Below are 19595 nucleotides of genomic sequence, written 5' to 3' on the forward strand. Positions count from 1 at the left end.
TACGTGGCTGGCAACGCAAGCATACCGGCATGTGCTGGGTTCCGACAGAAGGGTTTAAGTGTTGACTTAGATGTCGATGCCGTGAAAGTTGCAGTATTACGGATATGCGGAATATGTTCCAAAGTGGCTGCCAGCCTTAATGATGGGCCGGAACTGCTTACAGCACGGCATGATGCTCTGTCAAGGATCCACTCTGCCGGGAATGCTGGCCGACTCTCCTTTGCAGCCTTGTCTCGACTTAGTAGACAATGTCGGGCGACTGACTAAGCTAGTAGAGGGCGAACGCAGGCAGAGCTTTGCTCGAGCTGTTCTTCTTCGCCACACTTGGCCACCTGCTTCGTGGGTTATCCAATCTCGAGATGCTGCAGGGAATCAACTCATCCCATACACCCTCGCGTGCCGGCAAGATATTATTCGCGGACTTCTGCTCGATCAACAATGGAGTGAACAGAACGTGGCGCGAAGACATCTTATCCGGCGTTCACATCCGGGATCTCCGACCCTTCGCGGCGCGAGCCGCTTGTCGCATTAGCTTTAAACACAATCCCATAGAGGCAGGTATATGAAGCTTGCTTGAAGCTGTATGTCTCAAGTGAAGTGATCATTCGATTGATAGTCATCTCGGGGCAGACTTGGTGATTGTTGCGCAGCTTCAACCTGAGAGGTGTCGTCTAGTTCGAATGGCGGCCATGATGCCCTCATCAGGCGGGGGCGGAGGCGCCCAATCCGCGAATCCATACGAGCACTACGACGCTCCCTCCGTGGAGGACGACTTGATAGATCCGGACGATGGTGAGCATACTGTGACCACAGGATACACAGCAAGATCTGACTGCATACGAAGCTACTCTGGACGACCTCGACGACCCAATCAATCAACCAACCTCCGACCGTGCCCCCTTAACTGGCAACATTTCCTCACATCAAGCACAGCAAAACAACCGCGCGGCCAACAACGCGCAGGGCTACCTCAACTCGGCAATACCTGGCGAAGACCGTCGAGCACCCCTCAACACACTTGATGAGTCTGTGTGGGAGACGCTACGGCGAGATTTGCTTGGGGTATGGGAGAAGATGCGGCAGGTGTTATGGCCAAAGTATCTGTTCGGTGGGTTGATGTCGCGGGACAGAGGTGAGGTTAACGGGATTGCTGGCGGCGTTGAGGCGTTGCGGGGTCTAGTAGGGAGATGGCCGGATGCGGATGTGGTGCTGCAAGGCGGTATGAGCGAAGGATTGAGAGATTGGGACCTATGGTGTGCCAAGACAGTCCAGATCAGGCGCACGCGAAGGTCACTGCTGACAACTGTTCGTGCACAGGGGCCCTCTACTGTTCTGTCTACTTCTATCGTTCCTACTCTCGCTGAACGCGCAAGACGACCAGCGGTCCCTAGTCTTCAGCGGCGTCTTCGCCACCATCTGGGTCGCAGAAGCCATCATAACCATGCAGATCAAGCTTCTGGGCGGCAACATGTACGTTTCACAGTCTGACAAGCCTGCAGTCCAGATCACTAACATCGTACAGTGGCTTCTTCCAGTCCATCTGCATTATAGGATACACCCTCTTCCCCATGGTAATCGCCTCACTGCTGTCGGCACTACACGTCCACTGGATCGTGCGAATACCGGTCTACAGTGTCCTGGGTTTGTGGTCATTGGCCGCTGGTGTCAGCATACTAGGCGGAAGCGGCGTGGTGAAAGGCCGAGTTGCCCTGGCAGTGTATCCGCTGTTCGTTTTTTATGTGGGACTTGATTGCTTGTGCTTTATCTCTTAGCGAGGCGTTGTAGTTTAGACTCTGTTGTACGAGTACGTGTGCAAGCACACTCAGCGAACGGATTCTCACAGATGCAAGGATGTTCGTGCATTGAGCGGGAATAACCTGCCGCATGCTCCACGCTCCAATGCTAATACGAAATGGCAGCTGCGATCGAAGCTGGCTATGCTGCTGTTGGGCGCATTACAACACACTACACACGACACCGCAGAACTATTCGCTAACTGAACGAGACGATGTTCTAACTTCTGGCTATCCTTTCGAACAAAGATGATATATAGCGCGCCTTTATTACTCCACAAGGTTCGCATTTCATTAGCACGCCACCCATACGTGACCGAGGCAACATCCCTACTCCAGGATGGCAAGGTAAGAAGATCTAGTGTCCTGACGCTTACTGATCGTGAGCGCACGATCGTAGAAGGAAACGCGGCAACGTGATTGGCAAGGAGCTCTTCCAGCCACATGCGATGCGGGCTCATGAGTTCTTCTCGACACGATTGGCCTGCAACTACATGGTACTGCAAGACGTTCAGCCGAGACAGGCACGTAGTTAGAGGCGTTCCGCTGGCCACTTGAGGACCCTCAGTCTGGTACCGGAGTCTGCGAAGGTCGAGACGATCAAGATTCGGTGATTCCTGAGTTGGTGTTGGATTATGGAACTGGTTGATACTGTCTTGAGAACCGATAGCGACACCGGGCCTCAAGAACTCAGCATAGTGCGTGAGAGCCCGTGATTAGCATATTCCGCAACATATATCCCATGCTTATACGAGACGACGCTCATTCCAGCGCCATGTGAGAACGGCTATTCCGGTGTTGTGCTTGTACAGTACTCTGCCGTAGGCCTGGGAATCGTTCTCCGGAGCCGGCGACATCCACGCGCCGTCCCCCTCCCTCCCGCGGACCCACTTTGTGGGAGTTCACCTCGTCGCATGTATTTGCGACCAAGGTGATCAGCGAAATATATCCCGTCATTAGGCAAGCCTCTGCGGTTCCGGACAGTGATCTAACATTGTTTGGTGCGTATGGAGGCGAGAATCACGATTGTTCGGTATTCGTCGGTGGGCTAATCTCAGCCTGATGCACTGCTCGCATGAGTGCCGCGCAAGGCTGCAGAGAGGCCGCACCAGACGGAACCCTTTCGGTACGCACCCTCAAGCCATGGCGCATAGCTTTATCAGGCCTAAGCGAGACTGGATGGTTTGTTTGCCTTGATGCTACTGACAGATAGTGGAGAGCTAACTCAAATGATCGAAGAGGCGCCAGGTTTATCTAGACCAACCACAGACGCTGTGCCTCGATGGTGACCGTTCTTTGGTGGCCGCGGCGGTACCTGGCATTGACTCACGCCGGTGCGTCGTCAACTGGGGCCTTTCCCCTCCCTTCGAAAGGCTCTATGCAGAGCCTCTTGTCCTACTTAATCCTCCCGCTTTAGCCTTACTTTACCGTGCTTGACCGGTGGAACATCCTATAGTGATCTATCCGTTCTGCAATCCTCTACCTACCTCAGGCAATCGCAATGGCTAACAGCACGCTGCTGGCGCTAATCAATGACACTCTGGTCCCTGACTCCTGGGAAGTATATTGCATCCAATCGCTGAACGACAACGGCTTTGACTGGACGAGCGGATTGGTAGACTACAATGGGAACGCCGTATCCAGTCTAACGAACCTTACATGGGGCATTACCATCGCAACTTGCTACCAGTTCTGCAAAGCGAACCATATCCCATATGTAAGTATGTTGTCTACTAGTGCATCACATAGCTGCTAACACTCCACAACAGGCTTGGAATTTCCAGTTCAATGACTTCGCGGCCTCTATGACCAACTATCTCTTCCCATGGCTTGCTTTAACGGCACAGCTACCCTTCGAAACGGGCAACGTGTTCAGCAATTTGGTAGGCTTGGGCCGTCGTATTTCTTAGTCTGCCTTGCAACTAATGTTGTTATTTTTAGATGAGCTTCTGCATGGCGCTTGGCAGCCCGGCACTTATCACCTACTCCTTGACAATCACCATCCTGAACCAGTACTGGGCCCAAGCACGCTTTCGGACTCTGCGCGATGATGCTGGGGACGAGCGAGTGGCCAGACGTTTCAGAGGCATTGCCGAGCGTATTCGTGCGGCACTCTACCTACTCCGAGAAGCACAGCAGGTGCCACTCAGGGCATCCCAGGTGGGTGGGTGGCTTGCAAGCCTTATTGTGCTTCCCAAGAACGCTGTTTGGTGGGAGCGCTTAAAGATGCGTCTGCAGGCCACACGGCGAGGCGTGACGGCATCGTTGGTTGCGCAAATGCTATTCGCGGTGACTGCATACCTTTTCACCGTAATCGCAGCGTTCAAAGCGCAGATGGGCGATCCAGAAACGGCGCTGCAAATTGCGTCCGGCAGTCTGTGGATTTGGTTGATCCCGGTCATTTCCGGATGGCTGACAGTTGGTACTCAATCGACGCATCACTCGTATGTGCCATGACTTCCACATGCTGCCATGTTACTAACGTCAGTGTGCCCTACCTCAGGATTGAAGACGCTCTGAAACAAGACCAGGCCGAACGAGGGAGGACGCCACCGTTTCTGACGGCACCAAATGGTAGTTTAACCGAGTCAGCGATTCAGAAAGGCCTCTTCGTGCTTAATGACGAGTCTTCTGGTCTCCCGCCTCAGCCAAGCCAGAATGGGACCGCTGTGGGCGACTTCACGGCTCCTGGCGTGGGTCATACGAAGCGGCTGACTTGGAATGGGTGCAATGTCGGTGGAGACGAGCAACTCAAAGGGCCGATCTACAATTATGCGCGGCTGTTCACGTGGTGTCAGCTCGCTTCGACCCTTCACAGAACTTTCACCATCGCCGTCAATAAGGTCGATCGCGGCATCGCCTGTGGAAGTCTTGACCAATATGTCGCAGGCCAGGCCCCTCCAGCATGGGACGAGCAATTACAGAACCAAGATGAGAATCTCGTTAGCGACAGTTTTGGGACTGGAAGGTACTGCGGCTTTGATCTTGACGAGAACGCAATACGCGCTTACCCCTACTGGACCGGCGACGAGGAGCATAACGGGCTCTCTGCTGCCGTCTACAAACGCATCATCGGTGCTGCATTTGCAGCGCTCTTCGTACAGTGGGGAACGACAGGTGCTTCGGTGCTTATTGCTTACAAGACGCCTACTGTGGGCATTGGGTGTCGTTCGGCGAGCTATTTGTTGTACGGTGGCCTTGGTACCGCTTGCTGGCTTTTCCTGCTAGTATCAATGCTGCTTTCTCATGCGGCTATGCTGGCGTATCAGGAGGTCCACATTCAGCACCCTTCTATCGACCTCCGTAAGCGCCAGCGTGGCCCCGGTCTCTGGCTTCTGTGCGCGCTTGCCGTCACTACGCGGTACATTGGGAAGACACTTGCGGTCGTGAATACGATCTGGCTGATCCTCAGCTCGCTTCTCGAGTTTGTCGGTGCCCTCAACAACTGTTGGTGCAAGGGCGACGCTCTCGGGTTGCACAGCAAAGGTTGGGTTGTGCTCTTCAAAAATTCGACTGACCTTGCGATTGCAGCACAAGACATCTGGGGAGGAGCTTTTGCGATGACTGTTGGTGTCTGCATTGCGTCTTACTTCCTGTTCGCGCTCACCCTCATTAAGGATGAGGATGATTAAGGCAGGCTGCCAGAATCGGTACTAACGCGAGTCGGTCAGCGATCTTTTCAGATAATGGATACAACACTCATCGATGCCTTCCGTGGCTGCAAGGGGAACCAACGTTATGATCCGACGAGACTGTTCTCAGAGGGCTGTGGGCGGGACAGCAACATAGGCTTCACAGCGCCTGCGGATCCAATTCGAGCAACGGATTAGGCATCTTGGATGATTCGATAAATCGCATTCGGTGGCCAATGAACACAGTACACATTGACAAAGTTCAAGCCTCGAAAGTGACACTTAGGCTTGCCTGCAGCTCGGCGGATGATCGATGGCGACTCGCGCACTTGAGCAGCTAACCAGTGTCCTCCTCTTTGCATCTCAAGGTATAAGTGCGAAAATGCTGCTCGACATTACGGTGAATTAACTACGCATACACTTCCGCTTGGGATAATAATGTACGTTCAGGGTGTGACACGAAGTACCCATCGATGAGCGAAGTCGTTCACGTTCGTTGGCGGCTACTATGGACATTGTCGCTCAAGCTCCACGCTGGCGTTTGACATCAGACGCAGCGTGACGATCGTGTGACACAGGTTTTTCCTCACCATCTTTAGACTGCAGATTGTGCCCGAACACTATCGCATTTGCTACGTTTCTGCGCCTGAGGCAGTGCTGGCCAACGAGATATGGTGAGGCTCAAGCCACCAGCTATGCACGAATGCGATGCCGGAAGGTCGCTTTTGCTTCCCACAGGCGGTCCAACAGCTTAGCTGCAGAAGTGATAAAACTCGGCGGGACGTAGTTGATGATTGTGTGAGCTGGTCGACTGTTTTTGGTGGTAGCGGCTATGGTTGCTGCCCAACAAATGTTGGCCGCAACGCCGGTTAGTATCGTTCAATGAGAGTCACGAAGCAGCCTCATAATCACAATGGCTATAGGCCGTTGCTGACGGTGTTCATGCCCGAAAGATTGTTCGCGTGCGCTTATATGGGGCTCTTGCAGGGACACGGCATAAGCACAGCTGGAGCCCACCTTGGACCCGTCGCTAGAGGTCAGCGTCCTTTGTCTACAAATTGATGGCGACCTGTACACGTTGCCTGCGCGAATGATGCGAACGACGCCAGGAGTCGGATGGATGCATTGCTCGCCTTGCGGCCCCTCGTCTTGCCTCGTGCTCATTGGTCGGCAACTGCCACGCGGGGGCTGGAGAGGATTGCCAACCGGAACCCATTGCAACGCTGAAAACACTCACACCGCCGCACAGAAGCATTTACTCGTTCCAACGGTTCCACCTCGTTGCTGAACGGCCTGAGCAGCAGGTGTATAGTAGTATATCACGAATTCACCTTGAACATATTGTTGAGTGATCGGTTGCATTGACTTAGGAGTTACTCCGTCTCATCGACGTAAAGGGATAGCAGCGCGTTACATTCGAGCACCGAACCAGCAGCCTGCAGTTCCGCTCCGACTCTTGTACAACGCACATTACATCGATGGCTACTCGCATGACGATCCGCCGGAAGCTCAATGCTAAGGGCTGCACACGAGCATAACCTAGCTGCAGACGCAAGATCCGACATTACAACCCACCTCGTCCCTTGAGTGGTCACTACAAGCATGCCACACCTCTTCCCATTCGCCAGTCATGGACATGAAACCCCTTCGCAAGAGATGGAGCATGATTCGCCGCATAGTCAGCCCCGACGTCGTCCATCATTGTTGAAAAACCTTGGGAGTCTCCTCAGGAGGCACCATGGAGGTGTTCATGAACCAGACATACCACAGACGGCTCCAACCGAGCAGTGTCCGTTGGAGTCATACTTTCCGCCTCCTGGTGTCCGTCGACGCAGCTTCGAGGATCAACATGCTGCGTCCCGGAAGGCGATCCCGTCTCTGCCCCGACCGCAAACTTTCCGTAGACAGGAGTCGGAACGTCGAGAGAGATTACTGGAAGTCGCGCCAACTGCCGTCGAGAAGCGAGCGTTGAGCGTCGATCGGCGACAACGAGGTATGTGCTGCGGTATGAACCATTCAATTGATGTTTGTAACTGAGTGTTCGTATAGGGTACGTTATCCGAAGTGATTGTCCTATTTGTAATCCAGCTGTCGGCATTGCTGTTCTACTCAACCGTTGAATGTACTAACAACTGGTCCACGCAGTCTCAGCGCAAGTGCTGCCCGAAGACCAAAGTCACCGCAGCCCATTCCCGTACCGTCACTGTCTGCCCAGAATGTCACTTCGCCGTCCGATCAGCTTCCGTCGGGTCTGTTACCGAATGATGCATCAGCACCCAATGAATCGCAAAGACCCTCCAGGGGTCCTCCGTTACAGCTTTCGTTGCGAATTCCTGATAGCCTAGACCCAACAATTGCAGACTTTATTGATGAACGCTCGTCCGACCACGAACTCGTGCAGGAGGAGTACGAGCGATGCTGGATCCTGAACCTCAGCATGCAGTTCCGCGACAAGTCGAGTAGAGAAAAGTTCTTCGTCACGTACGCTGAAAAGCCGAACAGATGGCGTAGGCTAACCGTGTCCTTGGATTACCGGACCGCGCCAGAAGGCTCTCTGGAAGCTGATCTAAGCAGCCTCCCTTATCAAAGAGACAAGAGCTTCCGCATTTTCGAAGCGATTCGAGAGTCATTGCCCGAGATAGAGTACTACGACACCGTCACGAATTTGAAGCTTGAGACGGCACGAGAAGACGGTCAACTGCACGTCCACGTCCGTGAAGACGCCAATGAGATCATCCAATTCCCATCGCTATCATTGTTTCAGCATATCGACGCTCCCTTGTTCCGCGACAGTCACTTAGACTTCATCGGACATCTTTCCGGCTTCGTCTACAAGGTTCTGGCTAACGATAAGGTCGTCATCAAGAAGGACATTCCTGGCCGAGACACGGTCGACGAATTCTTGTACGAGGTAAACGCTCTGGACTCTCTAACCGGATGCAAGAACGTTGTGCAACTCGAAGGCCTTGTGACGGACGACAGTGGCACTGTGGTTAAAGGTGTGTTGATTGCATATGCCTCGAACGGTGCGCTTGTAGACATGCTCTACGACTATGCCCGCAGCCCCGAGTTGCCATGGCACAGGCGCGAGAAATGGGCGAAGCAGATCGTCACTGGTCTTTCGAACATCCATGAGGCAGGCTATGTGCAAGGCGATTTCACATTGTCAAACATTGTCATTGATACCGACGATAATGCCGTCATCATCGACATCAACAGGCGGGGCTGTCCGGTAGGCTGGGAGCCACCTGAGCTCGGTCGGCTCATCGACAGCGGGCAGCGCATAAGCATGTGCATAGGGGTCAAGACTGACCTCTTCCAGCTGGGTATGGTACTCTGGGCGCTTGCGGAAGAAGTCGACGAACCGGAGCGTATCGAGCGGCCTCTACCTGCTCTCCACGAATCGACACCGGAGTACTACCAGAGGGTTGTTGACGCTTGTCTTGACGGGCGTCCGCAAGGTCGGACCAGCGCCAAAGACCTATTGCGTTTCTTCCCACCTTCTGCCGGCAGGCCTCGGTCTGTGGACTTCAACCAGCACGTGCGCCGATCGGATGATAGGATGTCGCCTCATTGCTCGGAGAAGAGATATATTGACCCGGAGATGGCGATGACGCTTGACGAGGTCCGCGGCGGCAGGATCGGCAGCACCGAAGCCGCTGCCGATATTGACGCTGGTGTCACATACCTAGAACCTGGTTCCGGTCCAGCATCTACAGGCTACCAGTTCGGAAGCTCTGGCTCATGGGTTGTTGGCCGTAGAGGCCGCTCTCCTGTCTCCAGTAAGCGGAGAAAGAGCTCGCCGTTTGGGCGCACAGCAACATCAAGCAGGACCTCGGTGTCGCCTGCATCTCCAATGCGGACTTCCAAAGACAAAGACAACAACATGGAGCACGAGCTGCCCTACCCACCTGTACTGAGGGAGGAGGATCTCCATTCTTCATTGGGGACCTTGCTTCAGTCCCGGACGCAACCACCAGCACCTTACCCAAGCGACAAACGCCTCACCAGCGTTCGGGATGATGATGTGACGACGCTCATCCACACAGACTCCGGCTTCGACGAGCAGATGATCGAAGAACTGCAAGTTGAGGATCGTGCAGCGACGGGCAGTAGACACGCGGAGCAAGCTAAAGCAGAAGTACAGCGCGATGGCAGCGCACCACGACAGCAATGACCGCATGCCGGCACACAGGACGGCAGCAGGGTGTAGCATAGTAGCATTGCATTAGCTCATGTGGCATGTGGTATTCAATGCGCCACGGATGCCGCACTCAAGTAGCATTGTCATACAGCTAGTGATCATACTAGCGAATAGCTTTGTTATTGCCTTCCTTCGTTTACTGTAAACTGGTCGCGGCTAGAAGTACAACACTGCTCGCAACATGCGCGCAGACACAGCGAAGTCGTTTCTTCTAAGCGTCATTGGAGTGTAGACCAACAGCTACGAGCCAAATTGCTCGCGCTGCCCATGGAACCTTCTTTGTTGAAGGAACACCACGCGCCTCGCTAAAAGATATTGCACTCAAAACATCGAACAACGGCATTAAGCCTTCAACCCGCCCGCCTCCTCCATTTTGATGTCGTCCTCAACAGCGGAGCCAGCGTCTGCCATCTTCGCCACCTCCGAGGAAGACGAAGGCTGCAACGGTGGCGCCACCGGTCCCGAAACGGCTGAGGCTGGCGAACTATCACGCTCCGGCTTACCAAGCATATCACTCTCTTGACCACCCTTGGCTTTACTTCGCTTCGTGTAATCGCTTAAGCTCATCTTCTTCTTTGCCGGACTAGGCGTGACGGCTGCTGCAACAGAAGGCGAGAACATGGGCAGCAGACTGGTGCCGCTGAAGGCGGCGGGAGATTGTGCAAGCGTGCCGGTGATGCTGTTGGGTGTCGTCAGGGGTTGGGAAGACACGGAGCCAGAGAGGAAAAGGTTGGTGGGCGGCGGTGGCATGTCAAGGTGCATGTTTGGCGCTTTATGATGGACTGTCTCGGTGTTTACGGGCGACGCCAACGATTCGAGTGGTGACTTTGGTGGCCATGCGGATGGCTCGTTCGGCAGTGGTGGAGCTGTGCTCTCGATCGCGTGCTGCAACTCCTCCGTCTCGGCATGAGCTAAGTGACCTTGTGGTAGTGCTGTCGGCGCATGGTCCGATGGTGCTGGAGGAGCGTCGGACATCTGCACATCCTCCGAAGGAAGCTCTTCCAGCGCAGGTACGGTAGAAACGCCGCGAGAATCGGCCCGAAGCTTTGCGGTGAAGGTCATGTCCTCCATCGAAGCATCTGGTGACATTGTCAAGTCGGATCGCGTTGGAGCCATAACTGTAGCTGCTAGCCGATCACCGACTTCTGTAGGGCGAATAGCTTTGCGCTTCACATCGTCTGCCAAACATTGTCGCAGCAAAAACTGCGATGCTGAGACATACTTCTTACGAGGCAACGATGCCCGCTGGACAGCGCGCTGCTGAGCCTCTTCCTCATCCATATTGCATTGCGTCTCGCTCTCAACATATAGCGGTTTCTGCCTCTTCACATTTTTGATGGCGGACTTGACCGGCGTCTTATTTGTGGAAGCGCGGGGACGTTTACCATTGACAGACTTCGCGGAGATCAAGGCAGGTTGCTGCGGTGTGCCTGCGTCCGCAGTCCGAGGTGGCAAAGCATGAAGTCCAAGTTGTTTTGAAGAAGTCACGCTCGGGGTAGTGACGTTTGAGCCTGCACTGTTGCGCTTCTTCTTGCCGATTTTGCCGCTCTTCTCTTCTTCTTGCCGCCTGAACATCTCCTCTTCTTTAGCCAGCTTCTTCCGCTCTCTCTCTGAGATCTTTGGCTCCAAGGTGAGTGAACCGTTGGCAGAGTAGTAGGTGTTGGGCGTGTTGTCACGGCTTGCGGACGCTCTATCGACAGACTCAGATACAGATCGCGAGTCCACAATATCTTCGTCTGGACCAACTTTGCGTGCTTCGCTGCCAGATCGGCTGTTGACGCTGTGGGTGTTGAGCGGCGAGATATGTTGGCCAAGTCGTTTCTTCTTCAATTTGGATGCTTTGACAGGCTGCGGCACATCGTCTTGCTCTTCCAGCATCCGTCTCCGGTCGAAGCGTGACATGGCGCAATCAGGGTAAGACCGCTGACAAGCACACGGCCCACAGTTCGACAAAACACTCGAGACCCAATCCCGCAACTCATCCATGTTAATATCATCGATGGACTCCACCGAGCGTGGTATGGTGCTATCCCGTTGCCTGTGCATCTCGGCTGTGTCCCAGCCAATAGATATCTCCGTACCAGATTCAATGAGCGTAGAGGCCATGAAGCAGAAATGGTAGTCAGTGCCCTTTGTTACCAATACCTGTAACCGTGCATTGGGTTGGCAACTGCGCCGCACGAAGCGGAGATCGGTGCCTTCATGACGAGCATCGATGTATATTGGAAGTGACGGATGGAAAAACACGAAGGGTTCAGGGTGTCGCACTTTCGACCATCGATTGACTGGGTCGCGTTTGTATTCATCCTTCAGTCCTATGCGGCCACGGAGTTCGCCGATATAAGCGCCAGCATGCAGAGCGTCGTGGCTGATGACTGCTTTCCAAGAAGGATTGTTGCCTTCGCTATCGGTGCAGGTGATGTCCGGCTGCTCAACCACCTCTATTTGCGGCTTGCCCGGTATGTCGTCCGGCGTTCCCTTGTCCCATCTGTTAAGCACATTACCCTTCTCAACCTGGATTTCATCGTAGAAGTCCTCGTTCGACAGCTGTAGCCAGCGCGATAGATGATTGGTGACTTGGAGCGCGTCCATCACATTCGCTTCGCTGTACGTCCAGTCGTCTTCCTGATGGGATCGAAGAAACTCCTCGGAATACATAGCCGTCGGACTGTCAGGTGATTGAGATATGCTGCGATGGTGCATGTTGCTGAGGTTACGCTTACGAGGATTGCCTTTAACCGGCGCAAAGGCGTTTGAATCCGAGGTACGGTGACTTGTCTTGGGCCGTTTGGCAGGTGGGGGCTGGTCGCGAGGACTGGCACTGTTGCGATCATGCCTGACCTTGTCCACTGGCCAGCCATTGGTGTAAGGTGCGCTTGGCGACTCTTTCACCTTCTTCTTGTGACTCTTCGCTGGTGGCCGCTTTACGCCGTTGTATGATAGTTGATGGTGCTCGCGTACAGTCCTTTGACGCCCATGCGCGGCGTGCGCATCAACGGGGCGTGGACGGCATTCGACGCAGAAATGTTGGAGGTCAGCAGGTAAGCCTTGACCCTCATATTCCGGGTAGTAGCATATGATGTGTTGCCATCTGCTGCAAACGTCGCACGCGACAGTGTTTCCATCATCGTCACCGAAGCCACAAAAGCAGCTTATCTCACCATCGTCCTCTTGCGCAGTGTCGACTGACGGCGCGCCATGGTGCAGTCGGTCGAGGTGGGCCTGGTGGTTGGCATGCGCTGCGTGCAAGCCGATGTGACCGGTGATAGCCGTTACAGGATAGAACGACTCGGTCATGCTATCACGCCTGTGATAGTATGCTTCGAGGGTGGATTTAGGTGACAGGCGATCCGTCCGGCCTGCGTCGCATGGCGGATATGCCACGTTCTGCCGTGGGTGGTCGGTCAAGGACACCTTCCCGCCGACCTTGGAAGACCTCTAGACTGGGTTCGTGGACTGTCGCTCTCAAACGCCGAACAAAGAAGGCTCTGCAGCGGCAAGTCAGAAGCGGCCAACGCGCGAGGTGAGCCGCCAACAACGCGGTATTCGCATGTGACGATCCCACCGACTCTATGGGACGTATTACGAAGCGTACCGGAAGAGCATATGAGGGTGTGCTGGGGTCCTTGCGGCTGATGAGTGACCCAAACGGCGACCGGGCAGGCTGAAGCGTCTCTGGAATGCGAATCAAGCGGTGCCGCGCCGGGATCAGTGACCTGAATGAATCGCTACCAGGTAAGCGGTCGATGAGGAGTGTTCTGGTGCAGTCAGTGTGGCAGTACGGGTGGGTGTGGGTGGGTGATTGAGGGGACAGGAAAGACTGCAAGAGGAGAGACTCCGAGTAGAGAGTTGCCAAGATTGCCGCACGGGCCCGGGCAACAGCCAGCCAATAAGCTCGCACAACATTTGGGAGCGCTCGCCGCCGCCGCTCACCTACAGGCCTACCTCCGGAGCATCATTCACCGAACGACCTCTTCCACGTGACGCAGTCCGACAATGTCGTACCGAGCCACTGCCGAGGCGAGAGGTGAAGAAACACATCGTCTTTTGACCAAAGCGTTCATCTTGTGGGAAACCAGAGGTCTGATGAGGTCAGTTGCGAAAGAGCGACTTGCATGATAAGGAAGTCAACGGCGGGGTGGGAGAAACTTGTCGCACCAAGTCAAGCGCCAGACCTGGAAAGGTAAGGTGTGGATGCGACTGGCTCATGTAGCGAATGAGAAGCTCGAGTTGATATGGTTAGCGTGGGTGGTGCTTGCGGAGTGGGCACACGTTTGCGTGACCGCTTTGAACACCCGGATGAAGTCTCGTGACTTAATGGAGTGTGCTTAACAAGCACGCTTAATCTGGCGGTCGAACGAAACGTTGTAGTGTCAAGTTTTAAGTGGAAAGTCGATGTCCAGCCGGACAGTGACCAGGCGCTGGACCAGTGCAGTGCGAGGGTGAAGAGGTTTGCAAGTCCAGCAGGCGAAATGGAAAACACGACCCGCGACCTCACACTTCTACTCCAAGAGCTTGTTGTGCAACAGTCAGCAAGCGTAGAACTTGGGTCTAGCATGCTGTATTCGGCCGTTGATGCGTTGCCTCTTGTGCATGTAGCGTTGACCGTGTCTCTCGTCCGCCACACGTAGGCGGCGTTGGGGAACTTCCGCCAGAGTCCAGTGTTCGCAGTTCATTGCTGTTCCCTAGACTCTTCGTCACTAACTGAGAAACCGATCAGCACTCCCTAAACGGCCGGCTAATCATACCCCGCCAGGACGGAAGGCGTAGATTCACTAGCCTGGTTACTCCGCACTCTTCGGCATTTTTGCATGCTTGGTGACGAAGGGTGGACCTCACGTCCAACTCACTACGCCAACCGCAGACCGCTCGACACGACCTCTTAAGCTTTTGCCCTCCGCGTTTGAAATGGCTAAACGGAGAGTGCCTGCATGGAGCCCATGTGGCCGTCGGCTAGTCAGGAACCAGATGGGTACTTGTAGAAGATCATCGCCTTCCGCATGCAGTCGGTAGGTGTCAGTCCTTCTCGTCTCGTTGCTGCCTGTCTTAATCGTAGCTCTGAAACGCTTCTCAACGGCGATCATGGCCACCCGTAACATTCTTAGCCTTCTCGCATTGTCGAGCACCGTTATTGCCCTCCCTCCCGCAGGACCTTGGCAGCATGGACAGCATGGACCGCCTGGACCGCCGGGACCGCCTGGACCTCCATCTTGGCCAGGTTCATGGCCAGAGCAGTCATGGCAGTCGGGCTTCACATCCACTGGCACAACAGCAGCATCGTCCTCTCCAGCAGGTACTACGACAGTAGCGTCATCCTCTCCAGCAGGTCCTATCACGACGAAAGCAGCTTCGCCAACTGTGAGCTCCACGACGCCAGCATCTTCTCCGACCAGGAGTGCGGGAAGCTCAAACGGATCGATTGCAAGCCCAGGAACCGTTGGAAGCGACCTCACCATCATCACGCACAATGACCTGTATGGTGAGTCCGGAAAATCTTGCAGACTCAGTTGTAGAATGGATAGACGTGATGTTCAGCTCCCTTGGTCGTACCTTCCTCGTTCGGCCGTCGGACGACCGCACCTCACATAATTCGATCAAATTCACTTAAGATGCATATCGAACATCAACTGAAAAACCTCACTAGGCAATATGTCCGCTCGCACCGATGCGGCCATCGTGTTGTCCACACCAATGACCGAAGCGCAGGCCCAAGCCGCTTGCGCAGCACTCAACGAACAGCTCTGGTCCCCTACACTAAGCAACGGTAGCTTTCTGAACTACCTAGCATTCGAAGGCAAGAACGGACCCTATTGGATCGCCGGCCAACAGGGGGTAGACTGCAGAGACATCACCGCTACCGGAGTTCAAGGCCTTTCTTCTTGTCTGAACCTACTACCGGCTTTGTGCACGCAGAGCGCACCTCTAGCTAACCTTAGCTACGCCGACAATGCCACTACATGGCAGACCACGGTGAGCACAGGACAGCAGACCTTGACCGGCTTTCGCGATAAGTTTAGCTTCCGCTTTGAGGGCGTGCGGTACGCTGCGGAGCCCCAGAGGTGGACCTACAGTACCGTGTACAACGGGACCGGCCACTCGAATGCTCTGGCGTTCGGTCCTCAGTGCTTGCAGGGTCATGTTAGCGGTTCGACCGACTGCCTCTTCCTCAATATTTGGACTCCCTATCTGCCGAATGGCGTTCCACAGACGAGCCAGCTTAAGCCCGTTATGTTCTGGATACACGGTGCGTTGCCATTACACAATCCTTGCAAATGCGCATGTACTGATACGCGATGTTCTCAGGTGGTGCTTTCACCAGCGGTACTGGCAGTGATCCCACCTTCGACGGTGGTGCACTAGCGAGCAGAGGCGACGTCGTGCTCGTCACAATCAATTACCGACTCGGAACTCTTGGCTTCCTCGCTTTAAACGATGGTGTCACGAATGGCAACTACGGGCTCGCTGATCAGATTACGGCGCTGGATTGGGTGCATCAGAACATCGCAAACTTCGGTGGCGGTCAGTATCCCGGCCCTGTTTTATGCAGACTTTTCAAGCTGACATACCTATGTGTAGATCCGAATAAGATCACTATCTTCGGTCAGTCCGCCGGCGCAGCATCCGTACGAGCACTGCTTGCCAGCCCACGAGCGATTGACAAGTACGCTGCTGCCATCCCGCAAAGCAATCTAGCAGGCAGCAACTATGCCACCACCTACTCGCAGTACTACACTATCCCGCAAGAAGTCGCCGCTGCCGCCAATCCCATTTTAAACGCCACAGGATGCCTCAACGCGACCTCGCAAGTAGCCTGCCTACGCAATGTGAGCCCAGCCGTTTTGGCCAATCTCACCATGATCGCCCGCTTCCTTGTAGTAGACGGCACCTACCTCGTCACCGACGAGCTCGAGGTCAGCGGCCAAGGCCCCGCCGCCAACGTGCCCGTCCTCATGGGCTTCATGCGCGATGATGGCGCAGCATTTATCACCTACCCCACCGCCAATCAAACCGTCTCCACCTTCCTGACGGCCAACGCATTCAACCTCAGCACCATCAGCACGCTGTCCGTCTTTCCCGAACCCAACAGCGCAAACACAACACTAAACGTTTTCAACACCACGGCCTTGATCGCCACGGACTCCGAGTTCCGCTGCCTCGACGAAGCAACAGCCTACTCAGCCGTCCTGCACAACGTCTTCCCGGAAGTCTACTTCTACGAGTTCAACCGCTCGTACCAACTCAGCTTCTACAGCCCCAACCCGCCTGTCTGCCAACCACCCGTCACAGCCGCATTCCCATACGGAGATCCTAGCGGCGAGTACTTCAAGTGCCACTCCGGCGAGCTCTACTACGTCTTCGGCACGGTCATCTTTAACGGCTTGCCGCCACGAGACCAGAACGACATACCAATGTCACAGTTTACGGTGGATACATGGAGTGCCTTCGCACGTACATTCAACCCGAACCCGGACCTTGGGTACTTGCAGGCTCGTGGTTTTACCAATACGACGAGCGAGATACAACGCGCGGGCACGACATGGGCGCCGGTGACGAATGGTAGTCTGACGTTGAGGTTGATGCAGTATCCGAGCGTGCAGGCGCCGTTTGGCATCTACGATGGACAAGATCAATGTCAGGCTTTGGGCTTCCCAATCAATTATTGGGAGAGTCACTTTTGATATGCTCGACGGAGAGTGGCTAGGTGATTGAAGATGTACGTAGGTGGAAGTTTAGATCGTACAGATGGTCAATCAATGTCGTACCCCGACATCATGCTGCGCATACAGTTCGATCGGACGCAAACTGCGCATGTGAAGAGCATACTGCGTCTCCGACACAACTTACCGCCATTGCTGACTAGAGCTGCGGTGCTCATCAACGCCCAAGCTCTCAAATTCCATGTCCCATATGTCAACCTCTGCAAACTTTCGCTTGGCTTCTTCCAGCTCGATACTCTGCACGACATCATGCATGGAGACTTCCGGCAAATCAGTAGCCTCTTCTCCATCAACATCTTCGAAGTCTTTGCCGTCATTCTCTTTGTTTGAAGCCAGGCGAACAGCCTTACCGTACGTTTTGGCCGATCTGTGTGCTGACTGAGTAGTTGCAGACTTGCGCGGTCGCTGCGATGCTTTACCACGACGTTCTTTTGCTTTGATGCAAGGGTTGCTTTCCCGGCTTTCGGCTGTGACACCGGCAACATTGCGCCGCCCTGACTTCGCACGAGGCGTAGCAGCGTCGTTACGACGTTCGAGCTCCGCCGCATCCTCGTTACCCGAATCAGAGCCAAAGTCATACTCGGATTGTCGGTGTCTGGCTCTTGGCGGCTGTCTTCGTTTAGGCAGCAGAGACTGCAACGTAGCAGTAGGTATTGGCTTCGGCTTATCTGCTTTCGATTTCTGCTTGACCGGCTGTGGCGAGAGCTGGGTTACGGGATCCGCAAATTCCTCACTATCGTGCGGTGCAGGCGCTACTTCCAAGGGCGCGGGACTGCTGCTAGTAGGGTCCATCGCCGTCTCGTTGCCTGTATCTTGTAGCACATCGGTTGGCAGGTCCTTGCTGGGTGATTCTGCAGGATTGGTACCCTGCTGCGCCGTAGAAGGCACGATGTAATCCCCGTCTGGGAGGACGGTGTCATTATTGACCAGTGCAGACCCATGAAGTGGATGCGTGGACTGCGATGAACTTATCACCAGCACGTCTTCGGACGTTGCCCGAGCTGCCCGAGGACTATGTGAACACGTGACGCTTGGAGGCCGTCTCATCTCGCCAGCATCGAGTTCACCGTCAGGCGATATTTCACGCTCTAGGGCATGGTCTGGAACGCTTGAGTTCTTCCGCTTAGCCTGAGAAGGGGGTAACGCAGTCGGCTCTTCAGACACATCTGCCGACTTTCGCTTCTTGGACGGTGGCTGAGCGTTCGTTGAACGTTGATTTAACGCTGACCTGGAGGATGCACTCTCTCCCAATCTGCGCTTAGCCTGGCGGAGGTGCTGAGGCGTGCCTTCTGCCTCTGGTGCAAAGTCATCTTCATCCGGATTGCTGTCTTCCAAGTCGTATACGCTTGCATCATAGTCGGCTCTAGCATTCGCAACAGAAGGTCGCGCATCTGCTGTCCGCTGCTGCACCATAGTCAACATGCTGGGTTGCCTAGGTCTCCGCTTGAACTTTCTCAGTACACACGTGTCCATTGCCGGCGTACTCTGTGGTCGTAGCAAAGATGTCGGCGCCACGGACGATGAGCGTTTGGTGGTTGAGGAAAGCTTGCCAGAAGGTGGCGGAGAAGGAGATAAGTCATATCCAGAGCGCTCGAGGGCTGACGCTGAAGTCTGCTCAGGCACCGCAGGCGTTCGCGCGGCAATGGCCAGTGCCGACACTGAAGGGTTGAGAATGCGCTTCGCGGGCAATCGATCCTTCTTGCCGGCTTCCTTTCGCGCCGTCTCCTCCATCCGGCGCTTGAGGCTTTCCAGGACTGTACTCTGGGCTTCACTCCGCAGTGGCTTGCGCGTCATGCGCGGCGGCCTTTTGTTTGCGACTGCATTAGGAAGCGGAGGTGGATCGCTCTTGGCCATCTCGTCTGTGGTCATGAGAGCTGTCTCGCCGGCCGACGCTGTGTCCCGCTGACCTAACCCGCCTGCCATAACGGGCGCATCTTCATGCTTACGCGATCGGCCTCTGCGCACTTTACTATTCTTCACTAAGCCCTCCGTGTTTCCGTCATTGTCGTAGACTGGCGCTTTCGCGCACTCGATATTCGTCTTCTCCCTCAACGCAGGCCGCTCATGCTGCGCCTCTGTACCGACTGAACGATGTGCGATCGGCGCACTACGCAGTCTTGCCATCTCGCACCGATTGCGCTCAGCTTATCACCTATGGCTAGTTGATGTTGTGACGTCCCCCGGTCCCGGCGCGTCTCGAGAGCGCGTTGTTTGAGGCGGAACCGTTCCGTACACACCACCACCAAAT

General features: G+C 54.9%; 8 protein-coding genes across 8 annotated transcripts; 4 read left to right on the top strand and 4 right to left on the bottom strand.

Moving 5' to 3' along the window:
• Positions 1–209: 209 nt before the first annotated feature.
• Positions 210–499, bottom strand: BAUCODRAFT_37317 (uncharacterized protein). Its single transcript, XM_007681098.1, has one exon. It carries the CDS (start codon positions 467–469, stop codon positions 269–271), a length of 201 nt encoding a protein of 66 aa, XP_007679288.1. The 5' UTR covers positions 470–499; the 3' UTR covers positions 210–268.
• Positions 500–593: 94 nt separating this feature from the next.
• On the top strand, positions 594–2060 carry BAUCODRAFT_37319 (uncharacterized protein). The gene is made up of 4 exons (XM_007681099.1): positions 594–792; positions 845–1253; positions 1318–1470; positions 1523–2060. Exons 1-4 carry the CDS (start codon positions 693–695, stop codon positions 1770–1772), a joined length of 912 nt encoding a protein of 303 aa, XP_007679289.1. The 5' UTR covers positions 594–692; the 3' UTR covers positions 1773–2060.
• A 1234-nt stretch (positions 2061–3294) lies between these two features.
• Positions 3295–5425, top strand: BAUCODRAFT_568559 (uncharacterized protein; the record flags this gene model as incomplete). The annotated part of the gene is made up of 4 exons (XM_007681505.1): positions 3295–3510; positions 3563–3676; positions 3735–4237; positions 4297–5425. The coding sequence occupies 4 exons, from the start codon at positions 3295–3297 to the stop codon at positions 5423–5425; spliced, it is 1962 nt and encodes a 653-aa protein (XP_007679695.1).
• A 1602-nt stretch (positions 5426–7027) lies between these two features.
• Positions 7028–9602, top strand: BAUCODRAFT_26871 (uncharacterized protein; the record flags this gene model as incomplete). The annotated part of the gene is made up of 3 exons (XM_007680970.1): positions 7028–7418; positions 7491–7674; positions 7727–9602. The coding sequence occupies 3 exons, from the start codon at positions 7028–7030 to the stop codon at positions 9600–9602; spliced, it is 2451 nt and encodes an 816-aa protein (XP_007679160.1).
• A 1320-nt stretch (positions 9603–10922) lies between these two features.
• Positions 10923–13060, bottom strand: BAUCODRAFT_95505 (uncharacterized protein; the record flags this gene model as incomplete). The annotated part of the gene is made up of 1 exon (XM_007681506.1): positions 10923–13060. A coding segment is annotated over exon 1 (2004 nt), but the record flags the coding sequence as incomplete, so codon positions are not given.
• Positions 13061–13337: 277 nt separating this feature from the next.
• Positions 13338–13535, bottom strand: BAUCODRAFT_125472 (uncharacterized protein; the record flags this gene model as incomplete). The annotated part of the gene is made up of 1 exon (XM_007681507.1): positions 13338–13535. The coding sequence occupies one exon, from the start codon at positions 13533–13535 to the stop codon at positions 13338–13340; it is 198 nt and encodes a 65-aa protein (XP_007679697.1).
• Positions 13536–14711: 1176 nt separating this feature from the next.
• Positions 14712–17308, top strand: BAUCODRAFT_125473 (uncharacterized protein; the record flags this gene model as incomplete). Its single annotated transcript, XM_007681508.1, has 5 exons — positions 14712–14938; positions 15023–15108; positions 15274–15873; positions 15933–16148; positions 16206–17308. The coding sequence occupies 5 exons, from the start codon at positions 14712–14714 to the stop codon at positions 17306–17308; spliced, it is 2232 nt and encodes a 743-aa protein (XP_007679698.1).
• On the bottom strand, positions 17227–19471 carry BAUCODRAFT_142088 (uncharacterized protein; the record flags this gene model as incomplete). Its single annotated transcript, XM_007681509.1, has 2 exons — positions 17227–19263; positions 19294–19471. 2 exons carry the CDS (start codon positions 19469–19471, stop codon positions 17471–17473), a joined length of 1971 nt encoding a protein of 656 aa, XP_007679699.1. The 3' UTR covers positions 17227–17470.
• Between the last annotated feature and the right edge of the window lie 124 nt (positions 19472–19595).

This window comes from Baudoinia panamericana (genome assembly GCF_000338955.1).
Source record: "Baudoinia panamericana UAMH 10762 unplaced genomic scaffold BAUCOscaffold_11, whole genome shotgun sequence".
Taxonomy (NCBI): Eukaryota; Fungi; Ascomycota; class Dothideomycetes; order Mycosphaerellales; family Teratosphaeriaceae; genus Baudoinia; species Baudoinia panamericana.

Excerpts from the sequence above, each read along its gene's own strand:
- BAUCODRAFT_37319 (XM_007681099.1), top strand. The coding sequence starts at position 693 with ATGCCCTCATCAGGCGGGGGCGGAGGCGCCCAATCCGCGAATCCATAC. Across the intron at positions 793-844 it reads CTTGATAGATCCGGACGATG|CTACTCTGGACGACCTCGAC; the intron begins GTGAGCATACTG and ends CTGCATACGAAG. Across the intron at positions 1,254-1,317 it reads TTGAGAGATTGGGACCTATG|GGGCCCTCTACTGTTCTGTC; the intron begins GTGTGCCAAGAC and ends GTTCGTGCACAG.
- BAUCODRAFT_37317 (XM_007681098.1), bottom strand. The coding sequence starts at position 469 with ATGTCTTCGCGCCACGTTCTGTTCACTCCATTGTTGATCGAGCAGAAG.